Genomic DNA, 18339 nt, shown 5'->3' with positions numbered 1-18339 from the left:
TTATGTACATTCTGAAAGTCTGAACTATGGAAGGTACTCTGTAGGTCTAATGAAAACCACACCTTTGTATGATATATATTATTTATCAATTGACCCTACATGCTACAAAGTCAGTGACAAGCAAATGAGCTTTCTAAATTAACATATGATAGCCAAAACTGCCAATTTTGACTAATTCTGTTAGCTATATCAGGGGTAAAAAAACAAGTGTCAAAAGAATGAATACTCGCTGCATCATTATTTACACCACACATGAGCAAGCTAGTTCAGTCACCTTCAGCCATTCAGGAAACTCTCGTACTGTGTTCCCATCAAAGTACTATTAACTTCAGCCCAGTTATCTATATGATCACGCAAAAGTTTGGTATGGATTTTCACATGCCTACTGGACAGCTTTCTCTTAGGCAATCTCAGAAAATCCAGGACATCCATGAGCTTCTGAAGAAAGAAAAAAAAAGCTGTTTAGAGAGAGAGAGAGAGAGAGAGAGAAGCTCATTCAGCCTCCGGACAAGGATATATAAAGCAATAGGACTCACAGTATCATTGCTGACAACATCCTCATAATACAGAATAATATGGCGTGTCTTTTTGAAGTACAGCAAAGCATCAGCAGCCAACTTATCGGATTTCTTAAGATCAGCGATCAACTTCTTTGTGTCTATTTCTGGCTTAAATTGAGCAAGAATTTGAGCCTTCAAAAAAGAAGAAGAAGAAAGATCAGTAGGATAACCTTTTATTTCACATGCAGATCTTTCAATAGAAAATAAAGAAGTGAACCTCGCGTTCAGAGTGCACATGAGATTTATGAGTTCCATTTATCTGCTTTGCCTTACTATCATGAGCATTTGCTAATACAGAGACATAACGCTGGAGAGTATTTCTTCTTAAAAGGAAGATTGCAGACACGCCTCTTCGGTTGAAGTATTCAACTACCTCTTCATGATGTTGCACTAGACCCTGCAATTTACACCAAGATAACAATAACAGAAAATAAATTAAAATATGTGTCAGAGTAGGTGCAGTAAACTAAATAGGGATGAGTCTATTTTATCCCCCTCAACATTCATGCTGTTCTAGCTTTCAGCCTTCAACTATGGAAACAGATAAATTACGCACCTCAACTATAAAACCAGACAAACTACACCTCTAAAGCAATTCCACCTGGGCTTCAAACTACGTGGAGCTACTGTGACAATGGTTTAGACACACGGGCAGGTTCTCGACAAACTCATCAAGGCAGAGCCCACTCGTCAATCTATCTTCTCTTAGACAGCAACGCATCTCCAAAATGAATCTAATTCATGGTCTATACTTTTGAAATATGCAGTGCTATGTATTTATCAACAGCATCATTTCTGGACGAAGGTGAACCACCAATGTAAAAGTTAATACTTCGAATAAATATGGAGAAAATGTAAGGTCACCTACTTCTTTGCTTACCCATCTACAGAAACTTAGTAATTCAATCTCCTAGGCCAAGGGTTTTAGGCTTTTAGCAGCTAATTCCATGAAAACCTTTATGGAAGCAAAACTTCCACATCCGAATATGCTTTGAACAGAAAATTCACGAGCACAGGGCCAGTGCATGAAATATTAGTATATTGCTACATTCCTTACTTTGCAAAAATAATGCCATACTGCTTAAGTGCTATACAAATTGACTAACCATTCTCCGCAAAATCTAGCTAAAGTTATAAACATTAATAGTAACACTTTAGATAATCCAATTACCGCATTACTATGCATGTGTACTACTAACTGCTAAATCAGAATTTAATAAATAATTACTTTTAGACCTATATTATCAAGAAGATTCCGAAAGCCAGCTGCAGCTGCCATGTCCATGTTCCACAAGAAAATATATAATTAAGTAACAAAAATGAAACTGTGCAACTTACCATGAGATAGGAGTAGTAAAAATAACTATTATGGCGAAAATATTACCTGATTCAGCATCCATTTCAACCCCACTGCTGCAGTACATTCATTTTTAGCAGCACTGCTGAGCCAGTCCAGATTGTACAATTTATCCAATGTTTTTGTGATCGAAGTGATATTACTACGCCTTTCCTTGATAGAGAAAATCTCTCCATTGGAGCTAATGTTCTCATGGCTATTCAATAATGTTTCAATCCACCCACTTCCTGACCTCTGCATCGACAAGATAGCGAAGAATCTAACTGGTGTACATGCACATTCTTTCCTAGCGAAGAAATTTAAGAAAGGAAATACCCAGTTACTTGCTGACATGGAAAACATAAACATAGAATTCCAACTCGCAAGTTTATCCTCATTACCTACTGTAAGTATCAGGTGTGGGATAATGCACATAAGGGATCTCAGTCACCGGAATGCTGGGGTCCTGGCAAAGTTTTTCCCTTTCTTTTTCTATCATGTCTGTCTGCTTAAGACCAAGAAGCATCCCATTTTGCTTCAAAGACACTGAGAAAATGTATACTCCGACAAGCGCGATCAAGGCCAATATAGTTGTCCATGACAGGAGAGGGTATCTCCTTGTAGACTTCGCGCTTGGGTTGACTGTATCCTGTAATTGAAACAGTCCAGTCAATGATTGTTAATTGCAAGACGGAAGGACCGAAGAGTATCTCAGTCTAATGAATTTGACTCATTGCAAATAAAAGAAATCGTGGCAGAATAAATAAATATATATGAATTAAAGATGGTTGAATAGTGACACTCTCACAATATCACATTCCAATTAACCCTTGATGTAAAAGGCACAGAAAAGGAAGGAGAATTATTAGATAGATGAGTCAATTAATTAGCCTTGCATCACCTTACTGGCTGTGCCCAAATCCTCTACCACCACCACCACCGACCTATCCTTCTCTCTCCCTGCCTCTTCCATCGGAGAACGCAAGCAAACATCAAAGCAACACCAAATACAAAAAAATCAACCGCAACAACCCCACATTTCCGAGATTACTCGGACCCAATCAATCGGCCTCGAGGTTCAATCAATCAATCAGCTGCGCCAGAACGCCCCCCTTCCGGGAAGAGGGGAGGAGACGGTTGGAGAATAGAGAGGAGGTAACGGCACGGAGCTTTGGGTTGAGCTGGGGCAGGAATTTCGCATCTGGGGGAAGAGAGAGAGAGAGAGAATAGGAGGAGGTTGAGAAGGAAGGAGGCGGGGTAGGCTAGCTATTTATAGCAGTTGCCACCATGGGCGGACCTTCCAATATAGCATGCCATGGTGCCCGCCATACCTACTTGCCGGCGAGAGTAGTGCCCCCTATGACCCTATCCTAGTAGCAATCCTCTTCTTCGTCCTCCCCGAGTCTCTCGTCGCCTGAGAAGAATGAGATTGCCCAACTGCCGCGCCTGGGCCTAACTCTTGGAGATGGGCCGACGTGCAATTATGTTAGGCCCATTAGCCCATGTCCCGTCTCAGAGACTCGAGAGGCAAAGCAGGAGAGACGGGACTCGAGACCGCGCGATGGCTGATCTAACCCTATAATTTCGGCGGCGGCGGCGGCGGCGGCCGGCAAACTTGCAGGTGGGGAGTAGTGCCGGCAAACTTGCCGGGCGCCGGTGGTGGTGAGGCAGATGAACCTATGGTCCTCCGGTCGTGCCGTGATCGCCTGAAACAGCAATGCGCTACCGGATTGCTGGGAAGAAACGAATTTGAAGATTTATACGGTGAATTGTTTGTGGCACGACTGGCTCATGCTTTAACAATTAACGGATTGCTTCTTCTATGTTTCGTCTTCAGAACTGCATTTTGTCAATTGGGTGACCGGGTAAGGTAGCAGTCGCAGTAGCAGCAGGAGCAAGAAAGTGAAATATTTTTTTTTTGAAGGAAAGGCAAAAAGCATTGCCTTGTATATATTAATAGAGCAGGAGAAAATTATAGCGAGGTATATACAAGGTTAGACAAAAAAAGAATAACTCATAAAAGAAGAGGCAAAAAGCAGGGATTAGGTGATATCTCCTAAGATTCCAAACTCTTGTAAGGTTGCAGCCCCTGCTTTGACCCATGCTCTGCCTTCCTCCTTGATTTTTGCTAGAATTGAGGACGGCGCAGACGCATTGTTGCGGAAGATTCTTGCGTTTCGTTCGCACCAGATTTCCCACGAGATTAGAATCACCAGAGTCCCGAGAGGCTTGCGTGGGGTGCTTGGAGACTCCGCTACGAGAGTCCACCATTGCTCGACCGAGTGACAATTTTCCCAATTGTCCATTTGGAGGTTAGTCCCGGTCCATCTTTGAATTTCCATCCATATCCTCTTTGTGAGTCTGCATTTGGCTAGGAGATGTAAGGCCGATTCATCGACGGTGTAGTAGAGTGGGCAAGTCTTTTGGTTTTGCCATCCTCTTTTTTCCAGTCTATCCGCCGTCCATACTCTGTTTTGAGTGACCAGCCAGGAGAAGAATTTGCATTTCGGAGGCGCCCAGGCCTTCCAAATTGACTGATAGAAGATGGATTTCGCAGCCCCGAGGAACTGCAGCCGAGAGGCCGTTTTTGCGGAGTATTGTCCATTTGCTGAGATTCCAACGGATGCTATCATGGCTTTCGTTGAGCGGCCGCATGGCTCTGATCATTCTCCAAAGGTGGACATATTGCTGGAGTTGATTCGCCTCAGTGATACGGGAGATGTCAATATCTCGAATCCAGTTGTTTTCCGAAATGGCATCTTGCACGGTTCTGTTTTTTCTTTTGGAGACCATGAAAATCTCTGGGGCGATCAGTTGCGGCGTTTGATTATCTAACCATTTCGAGCTCCAAAAGCGCGCAGTTTTGCCGTCTCCCACCGTTATTGTTGTTGCGGCCGTGAAGAGGTCTTTATCGAGCTGATTGCATGGGAGCACAGTTCCCACCCAAAGTTTGTCTGGCGCCACCCATTCGTTCCAAAGCCATCTAAGTCTGAGGGCTGATGTGAAGCGTTGCAGGTCCAGAACACCCAGGCCACCCGAATCTTTAGGCCTGCAGACTCTTTTCCAGTTGACTTTGCATTTTCTCCCCGATATGTTTCCGCCTCTCGCCCAGAGGAATATTTTCCTTATTTTGTCCAACTCCTCTAACGTCCCGTCTGGCAGTAAGAAAGTGAAATATGAGCTAGCAAGTCATGCATAAAAAGAAAATAGTCATGCTGACAACGGTAGGTGTCTTTGTCGTTCACTAATTCACTTGTTATAAACAGTATGAGGATTATATTTGCTTACAGTCTCATGCTGACGGACTCATTCAAACATCCAGTCCATTTTTTTATTAGAAAAACCAGTCATGCTGACAGCATTTCAGTCAGTTTTCCCTCTATATCCCTCTTTTACTTGAGAAAGTCAGAAAACTTGACTAGGGTTCTTCCACCAGCCAGTCTTGCAAGAAAAGTCACAATCAAATCGAAATTATCCCATCTATGTTTTATTTCAGAGTCTCATGTTTGATGGTGATAATTTAGCTGTCGTACTTGAAATAGATATCTGAAACGGAGGATTCCACATGAATCCGACAGCAGAGCTAATATTGTAGCAAGTTGCCTGAATTTAACATAGGTATTTTCATAGTGGCACAGGCAGGAAAATCAGTCAAGCCGTGGGCTATGTCATTCCTAGATGCCGCATCACATCGGGACATGACCAAATTGAGGACCTGTCGATGGGAAATGACGCTTAAATACTGTTAGCCTTTTACACAGATCACCTAACCAGTTTTGTTGGCTCCATCACACGTTGAACAATGCCTCTAACTTGCAATTAGTGCATTGCAACAATCATGACCTTGTCTAATGTGATCTTACAAGTTTCCAAGACTCATTGTAAGTGAACTTTTTTTCAGCCGAGCTTTACATGGGGTTTTGACACTGTACAGAACTACAGACTTATACCATTAGAGCAAGGAGAATTTACTGTTTCAGACTATCTAGCCTCTATTGTAGTTATCGTCACACTGTTGCTGGTAAGGCCATGAGATGATTCTGTGTCTGATGTGATCTTCCCAATGTTCACTCCAGGCTCATTTGGTTGTGGCAACGTGGCATTCTCACTGGCTAGCATCATAACAACCGAAGACATCAATGGTCTGTTTTTAGGTTCAACTTCAACGCATAACAGAGCAACATGTATACATCTCAACACTTCGATGTCATCAAAGATGTCTCCAATTAACTCATCCAGTAAGTTCATGCTCTTACCTTCTTTCCACAACATCCATGCCTGGAGAATCATCGACATGCCAATAAGTCAATAATATAATGACAAGATTCACCATAGAGCAATTGACAAATAATTTGCACTTACATATCTGAGGAGGTTGAGATTAAGCTCGGATTCACAAAAGCCTCGATTCCTCCTGCCAGCGACAATCTCCAGTACAAGGACGCCAAAGCTGAAGACGTCAGATTTCATTGAAAACACACCGTCCATTGCATACTCTGGAGACATATAGCCACTGAAACCATCTCAAAAGTCATTATGTAGTCCTAATTTTGTAGCTATATACATATAAACAGACTACGAGAGTACTCACTATGTCCCGATGACCTTTCCAGTGTATGCAGTGGTTTGATCACCTTCAAACATTCTCGCGATACCGAAGTCCGAGACTTTGGGTACCATGTTTCTGTCTAACAACACGTTGCTTGCCTTCAGATCCCTGTGGATGATCCTAAACCTTGAATCTTCGTGGAGATATAGTAGGCCCCGTGCAATCCCTAGAATGATCTCAAACCGTTTGTTCCAACTGAGCAGTTTACGATTTCCTTCATCTGCAGAAATATATTTACTACAATAAACACAAAATGTATACATTTAATTGTGAAAAATAGCTATGCCAGCAGGTGTTTGTGTAGAAATGAGCTGACCAAATATGAACGTGTCTAGGCTTTTGTTGTGCATGTATTCGTATACGAGTACCCTCTCGTTGTCATCGATGCAGCAACCTAGTAGCCTGACAAGATTTCTATGCTGAAGCTTGGCAATTAGTTTGACCTCGTTCTTAAACTCAACGACCCCCTGTACTGATCTCCTGGACAACCTCTTCACAGCCACTTCTTGCCCATCCTCAAGCCTTCCCTGCTCATAATTTAATTTGTCGTACACATTACAATTTATGAAGAATTAGCATCAAATCCATATCATATATTTGATTGTTGTCTAATTGTCTTGCAATTTCTAAAATATTTGTTATCTTACCAGGTAAACAGGGCCGAATCCGCCTTCCCCAATCTTATTATTTGCTGCAAATCTATCCGTTGCATCAAAAATCATCTCAAGATCAAACAAGGGAAGGTCAAGATCATCTTCAACACTTGTGTTGTTCTCATCAAACCATTGATCCCTTGCTGGGCTCGACGCAGGGTTTTTCCTGACCCTGAACGGAATATCACCGGCCTCACTGCTTTTCCCAATTCTGGAATGCCGCTTCCACCTCATCTTGTTCCTCCAAAGACAACAACAACCAACAACTCCTAAAATGCCACAAATAGTTGTGACCACGGCGATCACCACGTTCTTGATTAGGCGCCGGCGTCTTGCTGAAATCAAAACAAAGGTAATCAGATCACATTAGATGTTTCTATGGTCTCATGTTTTTAATTTGCAGATCAAATGTGACTTTTTTCATCAAGTTGGGTGATGATGGACATTTGCTAGTCTAGTTGATCTGGTACGAAGAAATTATTGGCTCTTGCGTATCAAGATTCAAGCAACGACTGATTGCTTGTTGACCCGTTTACCTATTCTAATTTGCTAACTGGGCAACCATCTATTTTTCTAAGAAACCTACCTACCATACTTACCTACATATGCTTATACTAATTGTTCACTCTAAGTAAGCTTCCACGTTATAATCGTTGACTAGGTTTATCCTATCATCATGACCTAGAATAAAGTAAAACATGCAACTATAAATACCATGCGCTCTTATTTTGATTTTTTTCCCCCAAATTAGTATTCTGAAATTTAAATTTTTATACTCTAATTAGCAAGTTATAACCAGCGTGAACTCTTATTTTAATCTACTACTTCCTCCATTTCACAATATAAAACTTTCTAGCATTCCCTACATTCATATAGATGTTAATAAATCTAGATCTTGATTCATTAACATCTACTCCCCCGTTTCATAATGTAAGTCATTCTAGCATTTCCTATATTTATATTGATGTCAATGAATCTAGACATATATATCTATTTAGATTCATTAACATTAATATGAATGTGAGAAATGCTAGAATGACTTACATTATGAAATGGAGGAAGTATATAAATGTAGGCAATGCTAAAAAGTCTTACATTGTAAAACGGAGAGAGTACATTAACTAAAAACAACCAACTTAATTAACATTGATTAAAATTAGATAGTTATAATAGTCATAGCATGTGGCAGGACGACTAGGTAGCATAATACGCGGACAATGGGATCACAATGAACATTGGTCACAAGTTTCCATTGATTGATTAGGTAGAAAAACATGGAAAACAGAACGAGCTGTGCATACTATGAAAATGAGAATATGACATTGCTAACCAAGTACTGAAGCACCTTTCCCTCTCAGAGCACTCAGAGTTTTCCCTCTCAGAGCACTCAGAGTTTTCCCTCTCAGAGCACTTAGGCCCTGTTCACTTTACCTTCACTTTTAACCCTACCAAATTTTACCAACATTATCCTATCAAAATTTGGTACTCTTGAAATTTTCCTCTCATAAATCTACCAAATTTTAAAAATGCATCAAACTCCAACGCTAGCAAAATTTGGTAACACCAAAACTTATCAGATTGAGATTGGTAACAAAGTGAACATTTGAATGTGGTAGATCCGATGACTTCTTTTTGCGGGAAAGCTAATTAAAGTACATAAATCTGGAATAAACGAATTCTAATCGCTCAATGAGATTATGAGAAACATCGCACACGCTTCCGGATTTCTTCAAATCAAATGCAATGGAAAAGAGAAAAAAAGGGAATCAAATACTCACCTGGGGCGTTCAAGGCGTCTATCTGGGATTGCGGGAGCCGGATGTATAGATCCTGCACGAACTCCTTCGGATATTTCCTCATGTCCATCAAACCGACGGTCCAGATGACGCACCCGCGGTTGACCCCGCCGCTAACGGCCGCGGCGGCGTACGCGTTGCAGCTGCAGTTGCGCAGGCACTCCTGCCTGCACTGGTCCAGCGTCATGCCGGCGTGCACCGTCGCCTTCGTCGCGTCCGGCAGCTTCATCCTGTTCACCCGCCAGAACCCGTCGCCGTCCCCGCAGGTCAGGTTGGTTATCCTGGCACAACCTTTGGACGTGTCCTGGAAGGACCCCTGGGCCGACAGACTCTGAAACCCCGGCAGGCAGTTGCACTGTTGGGGCTGCCCCTCGGTGTAGACGCAGTAGCCGAACGCTCCGCAACTGCCGTAATTGTCGCATGGGTCTATGGGGTATGAGTTCTTGTTGTTGATCCACGACTTGCCATCGTCCGACGACCAGATTCGCTGTAACTTGCCTTCCGTGCCGTCGACGAAGAATCGCGTCAGGAACGATGGGTTGCGGTTGCTGATGGAATAGTTGTAGTACGTCTCCTCGGGGCTCGACAACACCGTGAAGGTGAAGTCCCCTTTCGCCTGCTGGGACTTGAGGCCGGGCACGCCGGTGAGAGTCTCGCCGTTCCACGGCCCGCTCGCGTAGATCGGCGTCGTCTTCGAGTTGTCGAAGAGGAAGAACTCCGGTAGCCCGCCGAGGACAAGCTTGAACGTGTACTTCCCCGGCGAAGGGTCGGTCGGGCTGCTCCACGACGTGATGTTCCTGGTGATGCCCTTCTTGCGGTCCTCCCCGAGCTTCATGCCCGGGAGCAGCGTGTCCGTCGGGTAGTCGAAGCTTTGCCACAACACCACGCTCTGGGAGTCGCTCCCGTCGGAGCTCACGGCAAAGTTGCCGTCGTCGTGGAGACGAGCGGTGGCGCCGGCGGTTATGGCTCCGGCGGGCACCGGGGAAGACCACACGGTGGTGTTCTGCGCGTCGACGATGACGAGGCCATTGGCGGAGAGCGTGACGACGCCGGGGGCATTGATGACCGGATGCTGGCGGTTGGCGACCCATACGACTGTCAGGTCGCTCTGGATGTTGGCGTACCAAATGCCAAGGTACGTGCCTTTGCCGCCCAGCGGGGTGAAGAACCCGAGCTTGAAGACGCCTTTGGCTGATTCAAGCGTACTCTTGCCGATGATAGATGCCGTCAGCCCGATTCTGTCGACGGCGATGACCGGCCGAGAGAAGAACGCCATGGTAACTAGGAGGGCGAGAGCACGTCTCCTCCTCATGTCTCTCTTGTCGCCGAACCGACCGATCATCGACTGATCTCTCCTCTAACTAGCTAGGACATGCATTTCCCTTCTTGACTGTCTGCAGTCTGCTTGAGTAACTGTTGTATATCGTGGTGGGAGAAACGGTTAGACGCAGCTCGCCTGCGTCTAGCGTATAGAAACAGTCTTTGATGAGAGAGGCCAACGCAAAGTTCCCTGTTCCTGCCTGGATTATATGCTTTAGCGCGCGGTATTGTGCAACTTGGGCGAACTCTTCAAAGGTAAGTTACCGCATCGTCTATTGATACCATTTTACAATAGAGATTTTTTAAAAAATATTTTACCATTTTAAAAGGATATCGAAAGATAATATATTTTATATTGTAAAACGTAATATCTTTAATGTAACAGTTTTGATACCTATATATGTTTTTTAAGTACTGTAAAATTTAACTTCTACTCCTGTTTGATACTTCCGTCCTATAAAAATTAAATTTATAGGAAATTATGGACAGATTAGAAGAATAGATAAATGACCACAATAATCTTATTTAATGAACACAGTGCATGCACATATTTTATATATAAACTTGATTAAAAGAAAGGTTGAGACAATGGGCTAGAGATGGGATGGAAGGAAGGGAAATTAAAGAAAACATATTTTGATGTAATCAATTTTCTGTGTTCCGTATTAAGTAAAAATATATTTTTTATGGGAGAAAGGTTCAAATGTAGAAATTTAAATTTTATGGGAGGAAGGTAGCACTACATAGGCTGTGTTCAGTAGTTCAGGTTGGGAAATGATGTCTCACGCACGGAAAACGGAGCGGTTCATTAGCGCGTGAATAAATAAGTATTAGCTATTTTTTTTCAAAAATAGATCAATATGATTTTTTAAAGTAACTTCATATAAAAACTTTTTATAAAAAACGTCTCGTTTAACAGTTTAAAAAGTGTGCGTGCGGAAAACGAGAGCGGTCCCGAACACAGCCATATACGATGACACCGAGTTGTGCAACATCCAGAGCCAGATGTTGAACTTCATTGACCGGGTAAAGTGGCCGACGACCATCACAGTTAGCGCGTCATACTGAAAACAATTTTTGGAATTATGTGTTCGTTTGGGATAACGTAGGCGTGGTTGAACGTTCCAACGCGTACGAGCTTACTAATGAGTGATTAACTAGCATCAACCAATAATTTGCGTATAGAAAACAACCAATTTGACGAGATTGGTAAGACATCACATGATCTGTCAGAAGCAAGTGGAGAAAAAAATCGTCAGCAGTCGAGTCCTATTCTCAGGCGGACCGTGGGCCATTTTACTTTGGAGTTTGGAGGCCTAGGTGCCCGTGGTTCTGTTTAATCGGGCTTGCTGCCGTGCATCCATGTAGGCTGCACCAAACTAAGGCGGAAAAGGTCCATTTTGCCCCTCTCAGATGTATTGTAACCCGTCTGATTCTTCGTCCTCAATTCCTCACCACAAAATTGGATGTAGAGACGTATATGCAGATGGGTTTACAACAAAATTTTGAGATTGGGGATGTATCGTTGGATTTTATCTCTTAAGACGTGTTAATTAGGGGACGCATATACAAGATGTGAGTGTGGTGTTGCGTGTGTAATGATGTGTATACATATACGTCTGCCTTCTAATCGTGAAAATAAATTGAATATAGAGACTCTAAACAACCTAAACTATTAAAAAAAACTTCCTCAGCGGCTTGACAACAGTTTCAACCAACGAGACACATTGACCAAGCCTACTAGTGTCTAATTTTGGTATGGTAGTCTAATTTTTAAAATGTTTATTTTGGTAGTAATTCAAACATATCTTTACTTTTTTTCAGTCGAGGGAAGTAAATCAGACTTGGTTTAACATGGCTCTTTCCGACTAGAGCCTCGTTTAGTAAGGCCCGGAACGGCCTCTGTTCTGGCCAGAACAAAGTGGTCCGTTTCAAAATCTGGTATGGCCTGGAAGCATCGTTCGTTTCGGCCGGTCCGGATTGGAAACGGGCCCAGTTTGGCCTCCCTCCCCCTGTTCCTGGCTCGGATCAATTCCCCGCCTCAGACCCTCCGGCTCCAATCCAGACGCGACGGCGTGCGGCTAGCGACGCAAGAGGCGACGGCGACAGCGACCACTTCCCATCCGACGTCCGCGCTCTTCGCTGCCTTCTCGCCGGTAACGCATCACCGTCGTCTTCCTTGTTCTTGCTAGGGTTCATGCAGCGGATTCGGCTGCTGGGGCCCTTTGTGGAGGAGCTCCGGGAGCGGAGGGGGGAGGAGGAGGAGCCATGTGTCGCCTCCTCCGCGCCCTGCCCCCCTCTCCGCATAGGGGTGAGGGGCGAGGAGGGCGCACGACCAACTGCTAATTAGCGATTTCACCGTGCGCTGACTTCAGATGTACTCCTGTTCTTGCCGTCAGGCGCGCCGTGCCAAAGGAGAAGATGTAAGTTTAATAGTATAACCAACTATAAGCCCCAAATCATTTATAGCCGAACTATTAGTCAATTCATACACAATTGCCTATAAATATATACTACACCATTAATATCCGGTCTCACCTCTCATACATACAAAATGTGCCTTGGAGTCCGTGGTGCCGTTGGCTAAAAATTTATAGCATATATTTTCTCTCATTTCTTATCTCCTCCACGTAATTATATGTGTTTATAACTGGTTTATATTCTTCAATTGTAACTGCTCTAACGCGCAGGAAAGGGGTTGACTACACGGTACCAAAGTTGGTGATTCTCCTGTTCAACAACCCCTGCCGGTAACAAAGAGAAAAGCTGACTTTAGCTGCTTTCGGCTCGTCGACTTTAGCAAATGGCATCGCCGCATCGGCTACAAAGGATACCGAAGCTACTGCCACGGGCCACGGCGCGCGGCGCAAAATGGCTACGGGTTGAGGCGACGGCCAGCAACGTCACACAAGTAAATGTAAGTATGTAACCTCTGTGTCAAAAGCAGAGAGGTTTTTCAAGTTTGCAGGTCGTGACACCCTCACACTGTCACACACCGTACCAGGCAACACATGGTTGCTCTAAAAAAATGACGTGGCAATTTACTAATATTGTAATCTTTACAGGTTTTGACCACAAGGACATGTGTAATATGTACTGTACAAGAGGAGAGGCCCTTTTGGAGTTTTGGTGCTGATGCCTATGCTGTACAGACTAGTGGCTGTGTACGTCCTTGAGATATTTAAATCCATTTTCTAAAAAGAAATGCTGTACAGACTATTAAAATATTCTCTGTTTCAGATCACTACCTACACTCTATTTCGGTTATCGTCACACCGTTGACAGTAAGGGTTTCGGATGACTCCGTGTCTGACGCGTGCCTCCCAATGTTTACTCCAGGCTCATTTGGTTCCGGCAATGTAGCATTCTCACTGGCTAGCATCATAACGACCGAAGACATCAACGGTCTGTTTCTAGGTTGCACTTCAACACACAGGAGAGCAACCTGGATGCATCTCAACACCTCGCTGTAGTCGAAGCTGCCGCCCAACAGCTGGTCCAGTAAATCAACGCTCCTGCCTTCTTTCCACAGCAACCATGACTGAAAAATGATCGAAATGGCTATAAACATATTGTGACAAGCTAAGATTGGGAAAAAAAAACTATTTGCAGGAATTAATAGCTAACGTTACTCACGTATCTGAGGAGGTTGAGATCGAGCTCGGCTTCGTAGAATCCTCGGTTCCGCCTGCCACTAACGATCTCTAGCACTAGGACACCAAAGCTATAGACATCGGATTTCATAGAGAACACGCCATCCATTGCATACTCCGGGGACATGTAGCCACTGTAAAACCAGCTCATATGTCAAGTCCAATTATCACAACAACATACTTATACAGACTGGGATTAAGAAAACTCACTATGTTCCGATGACCTTTCTGGTGTATGCAGTGGTCTGATCACCTCCAAACATCCTTGCAATCCCAAAGTCTGAGATCTTGGGCACCATGTTTCTGTCTAGCAACACGTTGCTTGCCTTCAAATCCCTGTGGATGATTCTAAACCTTGAATCTTCGTGGAGGTAGAGCAGACCCCGTGCAACCCCGACAATGATCTCAAACCGTTTGCTCCATCTTAGCAGCTTACGTTTTCCTTCATCTGTTCAATGTATATAAGGAGTTTGAGAAGGTAAACACCATATGCATTTTTAGCAAATTAGTTATGCAAACAGGTGTTTCTGCAAGTATATATGAACTGACCAAATATGAAAGTGTCTAGGCTCTGGTTGTGCATGTACTCGTAAACAAGCATCCTCTCATCGTCATCGATGCAGCAGCCCAATAGCCTGACAAGGTTCCTGTGCTGAAGCTTGGCAATCAACTTCACCTCATTCTTGAACTCCACAACCCCTTGTACTGATCTTCTAGATAACCTCTTCACAGCTACTTCTTGCCCATCCTCCAGCTTTCCCTGTTGTAGGCACAGAAGCAGTGAATCACCAATCACATTCGTCGGCAAAGGTTATTTGGCAATTTGACTGTCTTTCGTTTGTCTGAAAAAAGGGTGATATTTGCGTGCTGTCTGATTCTTTATCTTACCATGTAAACCGGTCCGAATCCACCTTCCCCGATCTTGTTGCTCGCGGCGAAGTCGTCCGTGGCGGCAACGATCGCCTTCAGATCAAGCAACGGAAGGTCGAGATCTTTTTCGTCACACTCCCTCTTCACATCCAGCTGCTGGTTCCTGACCCTGAATGGGAGCACGTCATCTCCACCGCCGGCCGCCGCCGCCGCCGTCTCGTTCCTCCTCCTCCTCAACCTGTTCCTCCAAAACCACCAGCCGCCAACTGCTCCAAGCAGGAGAACACCGGAAATGGTCGCGATGACGACGGCGATCACCGCGCTGTTGCTCGGATGCTCGCTGTTAGCTGAAACCAAGCAGTGAGAAGTGAGAACCGGCAAAACCCGTGTTTCTGACGGGCTTAGACTTTGTGTATGTCGTGTTTACATGCCAGGTGTGATTTTCAAAACTTTGTATCTGTACAGCTGTACTGCTGTGGAGTGTCAAGTGCTTGCTCATAAATTAGCATATCCAGAGAACATCTTTTCGTTGTTGAGAGTCACTATCAAGTTGGGTGGTGTTGGACGTTTGTTGTTTTGACTGCACCTCACCTAATCCAGAGAATGCGTTACGTGGTATGGGAGATACTAATATTACTAATAGTTGGTGTAGTATCACAAAACTAATGACAGTTGACGGCTAATTGACCCGTGCTAATTTGCTTGTTTGAGGAGTGGATCACGGGATCAGGAAAGGGCCACAGCGACTAGTCCGTGTCAGTGGGTTGGAGAGCCCTGGCTTAAGCTAGCTTGCAAGTGGTGAAAATTGGCCTACTGTACATGCGCAACCATTTCTTGACCAGGAAAATGTCAACTAATAATGGTTTTTCTTAGACAAGTGAATGGGCTAGTGCACGTAAAATGATTATATTTGGGAGGGAAAACAGAACAAAAACTGTGAGTGAGGACAAGCTATTATTCAGCTAGCTAGGCCAGAAACCAGAATTGGGTCGACACTTCAGGCTAACATGAACATTTTTTCAAAGCTCTAACTCGACTAGGCGAAGATGAATGCTAAATTGGTCGCTAGATAAGGGCAGTGTTCAGTTACTTTCGAACTTCCAAAAATTCCGTCACATCAAATATTTGAATATATGCATGTAGCATTAAATGTGGTCGAAAAAAATAATTACATAGTCTACATGTAAAATACAAGACGAACCTTTTGAGCCTAATTACGCCATGATTTAACAATGTGATGCTACAGTAAATATTTGCTAATGATGAATAATTATGTTTAATAAATTCGTCTCGTAGTTTACATGTGAAATTTGTAATTTGTTTTGTTATTAGTCTACGTTTAATAATACTTTAAATATGTGTCCGTACATTTTAAAAAAATTGATGTCACGAACTTAAACACGGCAAGATGTTCCCTTCGAGAAGAAAGTAGAAATAAGAATTCCACAGTGATGTAATCATGTGTAATAATTTTCTCACCTGCGGCGTTCAAGGCGTCTACCTCAGACTGCGCGAGCCGGATGTAGACATCCTGCACGACACCGGGGTACTGCCTCATGTCCAGCAGATCGACGGCCCAGATGACGCACCCGCGGCTGACCCCGCCGCTCACATTCGCCGCGGCGTACGCCCTGCAGCTGCAATTGCCCAGGCACACCTGCCTGCACTGGTCCAGCGTCATGCCGGCGTACACCGTCGCGTTCGTCGCCGCCGGCAGCTTCATCCTGTTCACCGTCCAGAACCCGTCGCCGGCGCCGCAGGTGAGGTTGGCCGTCAAGACGCACCCGCCCGACGCGTCCCGGAGGCCCCACTGCTGCGGCGACCGCGGCTGGAACCCCGGCAGGCAGCTGCACAGCGTGGGCGTGCTGGTGTCGCAGTAGCCGAACGCCCCGCACTTGGCGTAGCCGTCGCACGGGTCGGTCGGGTAGTACCAGAAGCTGCTCCACGCGCCGTTGATCCACACGAAGCGCTGCACCTGCCCCGCCGTCGCGTCGGCCACGAACCGGGAGAGCAGCGACGGGTTGAGGATGGAGTAGCTGTAGTACGTCTCGTCGGGGCTCGAAACCACCGTGAAGGCGAAGTCCTGGGACTTGAGGTCCGGCACGCCGGTGAGCTCCGCGCCGTTCCACGGCCCGCTCCCGTAGATCATCGTCGGGCCGCGGAAGAGGAAGAACTCCGGCAGGCCGCCGGGAACAAGCTTGAACGTGTACGACCCCGGCGAGGGGTCGGACGAGCTCGTCCACGACGTCATGTTCCTGGTGATGCCGTTCTTGACGTCCACCCCGAGCTTCATCCCCGGGAGCAGGGTGTCCGTCGGGTAGTCGAAGCTCTGCCACGCCACGCTTCCGGGAGACCCGGAGCTCACGACGAGGTTGCCGTCGTCCTGGAGCCGAGCGGTGGCGCCGGCGGCGGTTACGTTCCTCGCCGGCGCCGGGGACGACCACACGGTGGTGTTCTTCGCGTCGACGATGACAAGGCGGCCGTCGGCGGACAGCCTGGCGACGGCGGGGACGTTGACGACAGGGTCCTGCCGGTTGGCGACCCACACGACGGTCTGGCCGGGGATGCTGGCGTACCAAATGCCGAGATACCTCCTACCATCGGTGGCGCCATTCGGGACGAAGAAACCGAGCTCAAAGACGCCACCGGACGAGACGAGCGTCTGGTTGCCGGTGATGAACCCGGCCTGGCCGATGACGTCGGCGGCGGTAGCGGCGCGTGAGAAGAAGGCAACGGCGGCGGCGACGAAGAGCAGCGGGAGGAGAGAGCGCGGCGCACGTGTCGACATGCTCCCGGCCGGCCTCTCACTGGAATTGAGCGCCAAAACGAGTAAACGGCGACTCGTCTCAGTACATGGTGCGCCTCCCTGCGTCTGCGTGGGTGCGAGAAACGATTAAGCTTAGCTAACCCTGCCGCGCCGGCACCGCGAGGCTGCGTGCGCGGCACTAGCTTTTCACTAATCCGTTAGCTTCAGATCAGCGTGGAAGATGAAGTGGCTAGCACAGTCGCACCCTGGGGCTTCTCGGCGCACGGAACACATATGTTAATCGCATTAGATTCCCCACGTTTCGGCTGCCGTCCGCCGCTGCGTATGCATGTTCGTAGTAGTAGGATAAGGAAATTGCACTTTTCTGGTTTATATTATAAGTTGCTTTAACTTTTTTAAAAAATATTGTTTATTGATCAACCTTATTAAAAAAGTTAGTAATACGATACCAAATTTATTTCATTAAATTTAATATGTGAATATATTTTTATAATATATTTATTTTAGGTTAGAAATATATTATATTTTCTATAAATTCAATCAAACTTGTGATTAGAAAAAAAATTGAAACATCGAACAGAACAATAGTAATAGATCAGCGTTGGTGGTCCGGTCAACGGAACAGCTGGTTCTGGTAGGCGAGTTGGTGACGATGGTCGTAGGCAGATCGAGCCGTCCTGGTCGAACTATTCTATGGGATTCAAGCTATCTACCAAACCGGCCGCCGGTGGCTGCCGCCGCGAGCGCATGTGAGACCCGAGTCGAGGGCTCGAGG

The 18339-nt window shown here is 45.5% G+C and overlaps 3 protein-coding genes across 3 annotated transcripts; all 3 read right to left on the bottom strand.

The window, feature by feature from the left end:
* Positions 1-47: 47 nt before the first annotated feature.
* On the bottom strand, positions 48-3295 carry LOC127780928 (uncharacterized). Its single transcript, XM_052307925.1, has 6 exons — positions 2798-3295; positions 2298-2545; positions 1945-2203; positions 778-957; positions 537-692; positions 48-438 (listed from the first exon to the last, which is right to left on the bottom strand). Exons 1-6 carry the CDS (start codon positions 2867-2869, stop codon positions 277-279), a joined length of 1077 nt encoding a protein of 358 aa, XP_052163885.1. The 5' UTR covers positions 2870-3295; the 3' UTR covers positions 48-276.
* Positions 3296-5543: 2248 nt separating this feature from the next.
* On the bottom strand, positions 5544-10440 carry LOC127760234 (receptor-like serine/threonine-protein kinase SD1-8). The gene is made up of 6 exons (XM_052284456.1): positions 8937-10440; positions 7153-7493; positions 6822-7032; positions 6488-6725; positions 6259-6409; positions 5544-6174 (listed from the first exon to the last, which is right to left on the bottom strand). The coding sequence occupies exons 1-6, from the start codon at positions 10294-10296 to the stop codon at positions 5878-5880; spliced, it is 2598 nt and encodes an 865-aa protein (XP_052140416.1). The 5' UTR covers positions 10297-10440; the 3' UTR covers positions 5544-5877.
* Positions 10441-13297: 2857 nt separating this feature from the next.
* Positions 13298-17821, bottom strand: LOC127760235 (receptor-like serine/threonine-protein kinase SD1-8). The gene is made up of 6 exons (XM_052284458.1): positions 16277-17821; positions 14816-15144; positions 14477-14687; positions 14138-14375; positions 13911-14061; positions 13298-13815 (listed from the first exon to the last, which is right to left on the bottom strand). Exons 1-6 carry the CDS (start codon positions 17583-17585, stop codon positions 13519-13521), a joined length of 2535 nt encoding a protein of 844 aa, XP_052140418.1. The 5' UTR covers positions 17586-17821; the 3' UTR covers positions 13298-13518.
* Between the last annotated feature and the right edge of the window lie 518 nt (positions 17822-18339).

Source organism: Oryza glaberrima, chromosome 1 (genome assembly GCF_000147395.1).
Source record: "Oryza glaberrima chromosome 1, OglaRS2, whole genome shotgun sequence".
NCBI classification, from domain to species: domain Eukaryota; kingdom Viridiplantae; phylum Streptophyta; class Magnoliopsida; order Poales; family Poaceae; genus Oryza; species Oryza glaberrima.
Note: the sequence above shows the minus strand (reverse complement) of the source record. Positions and strands in the feature narration are given on the sequence as shown.

Bases quoted from the DNA above. Each gene is read 5' to 3' on its own strand.
- LOC127780928 (XM_052307925.1), bottom strand. From the start codon at position 2,869: ATGGAAGAGGCAGGGAGAGAGAAGGATAGGTCGGTGGTGGTGGTGGTA. The intron at 2,204-2,297 runs GTAATGAGGATA...TTTCTTCGCTAG, and splicing joins ACACCTGATACTTACAGTAG to GAAAGAATGTGCATGTACAC. The intron at 693-777 runs GTTCACTTCTTT...TCTTTTTTGAAG, and splicing joins ATGTGCACTCTGAACGCGAG to GCTCAAATTCTTGCTCAATT.
- LOC127760234 (XM_052284456.1), bottom strand. From the start codon at position 10,296: ATGATCGGTCGGTTCGGCGACAAGAGAGACATGAGGAGGAGACGTGCT. The intron at 7,033-7,152 runs GTAAGATAACAA...AATTATGAGCAG, and splicing joins GATTCGGCCCTGTTTACCTG to GGAAGGCTTGAGGATGGGCA. The intron at 6,410-6,487 runs GTGAGTACTCTC...AGATGGTTTCAG, and splicing joins GGAAAGGTCATCGGGACATA to TGGCTATATGTCTCCAGAGT.
- LOC127760235 (XM_052284458.1), bottom strand. From the start codon at position 17,585: ATGTCGACACGTGCGCCGCGCTCTCTCCTCCCGCTGCTCTTCGTCGCC. The intron at 14,376-14,476 runs GTCAGTTCATAT...TACATTGAACAG, and splicing joins CCTAGACACTTTCATATTTG to ATGAAGGAAAACGTAAGCTG. The intron at 14,062-14,137 runs GTGAGTTTTCTT...CTGGTTTTACAG, and splicing joins AGAAAGGTCATCGGAACATA to TGGCTACATGTCCCCGGAGT.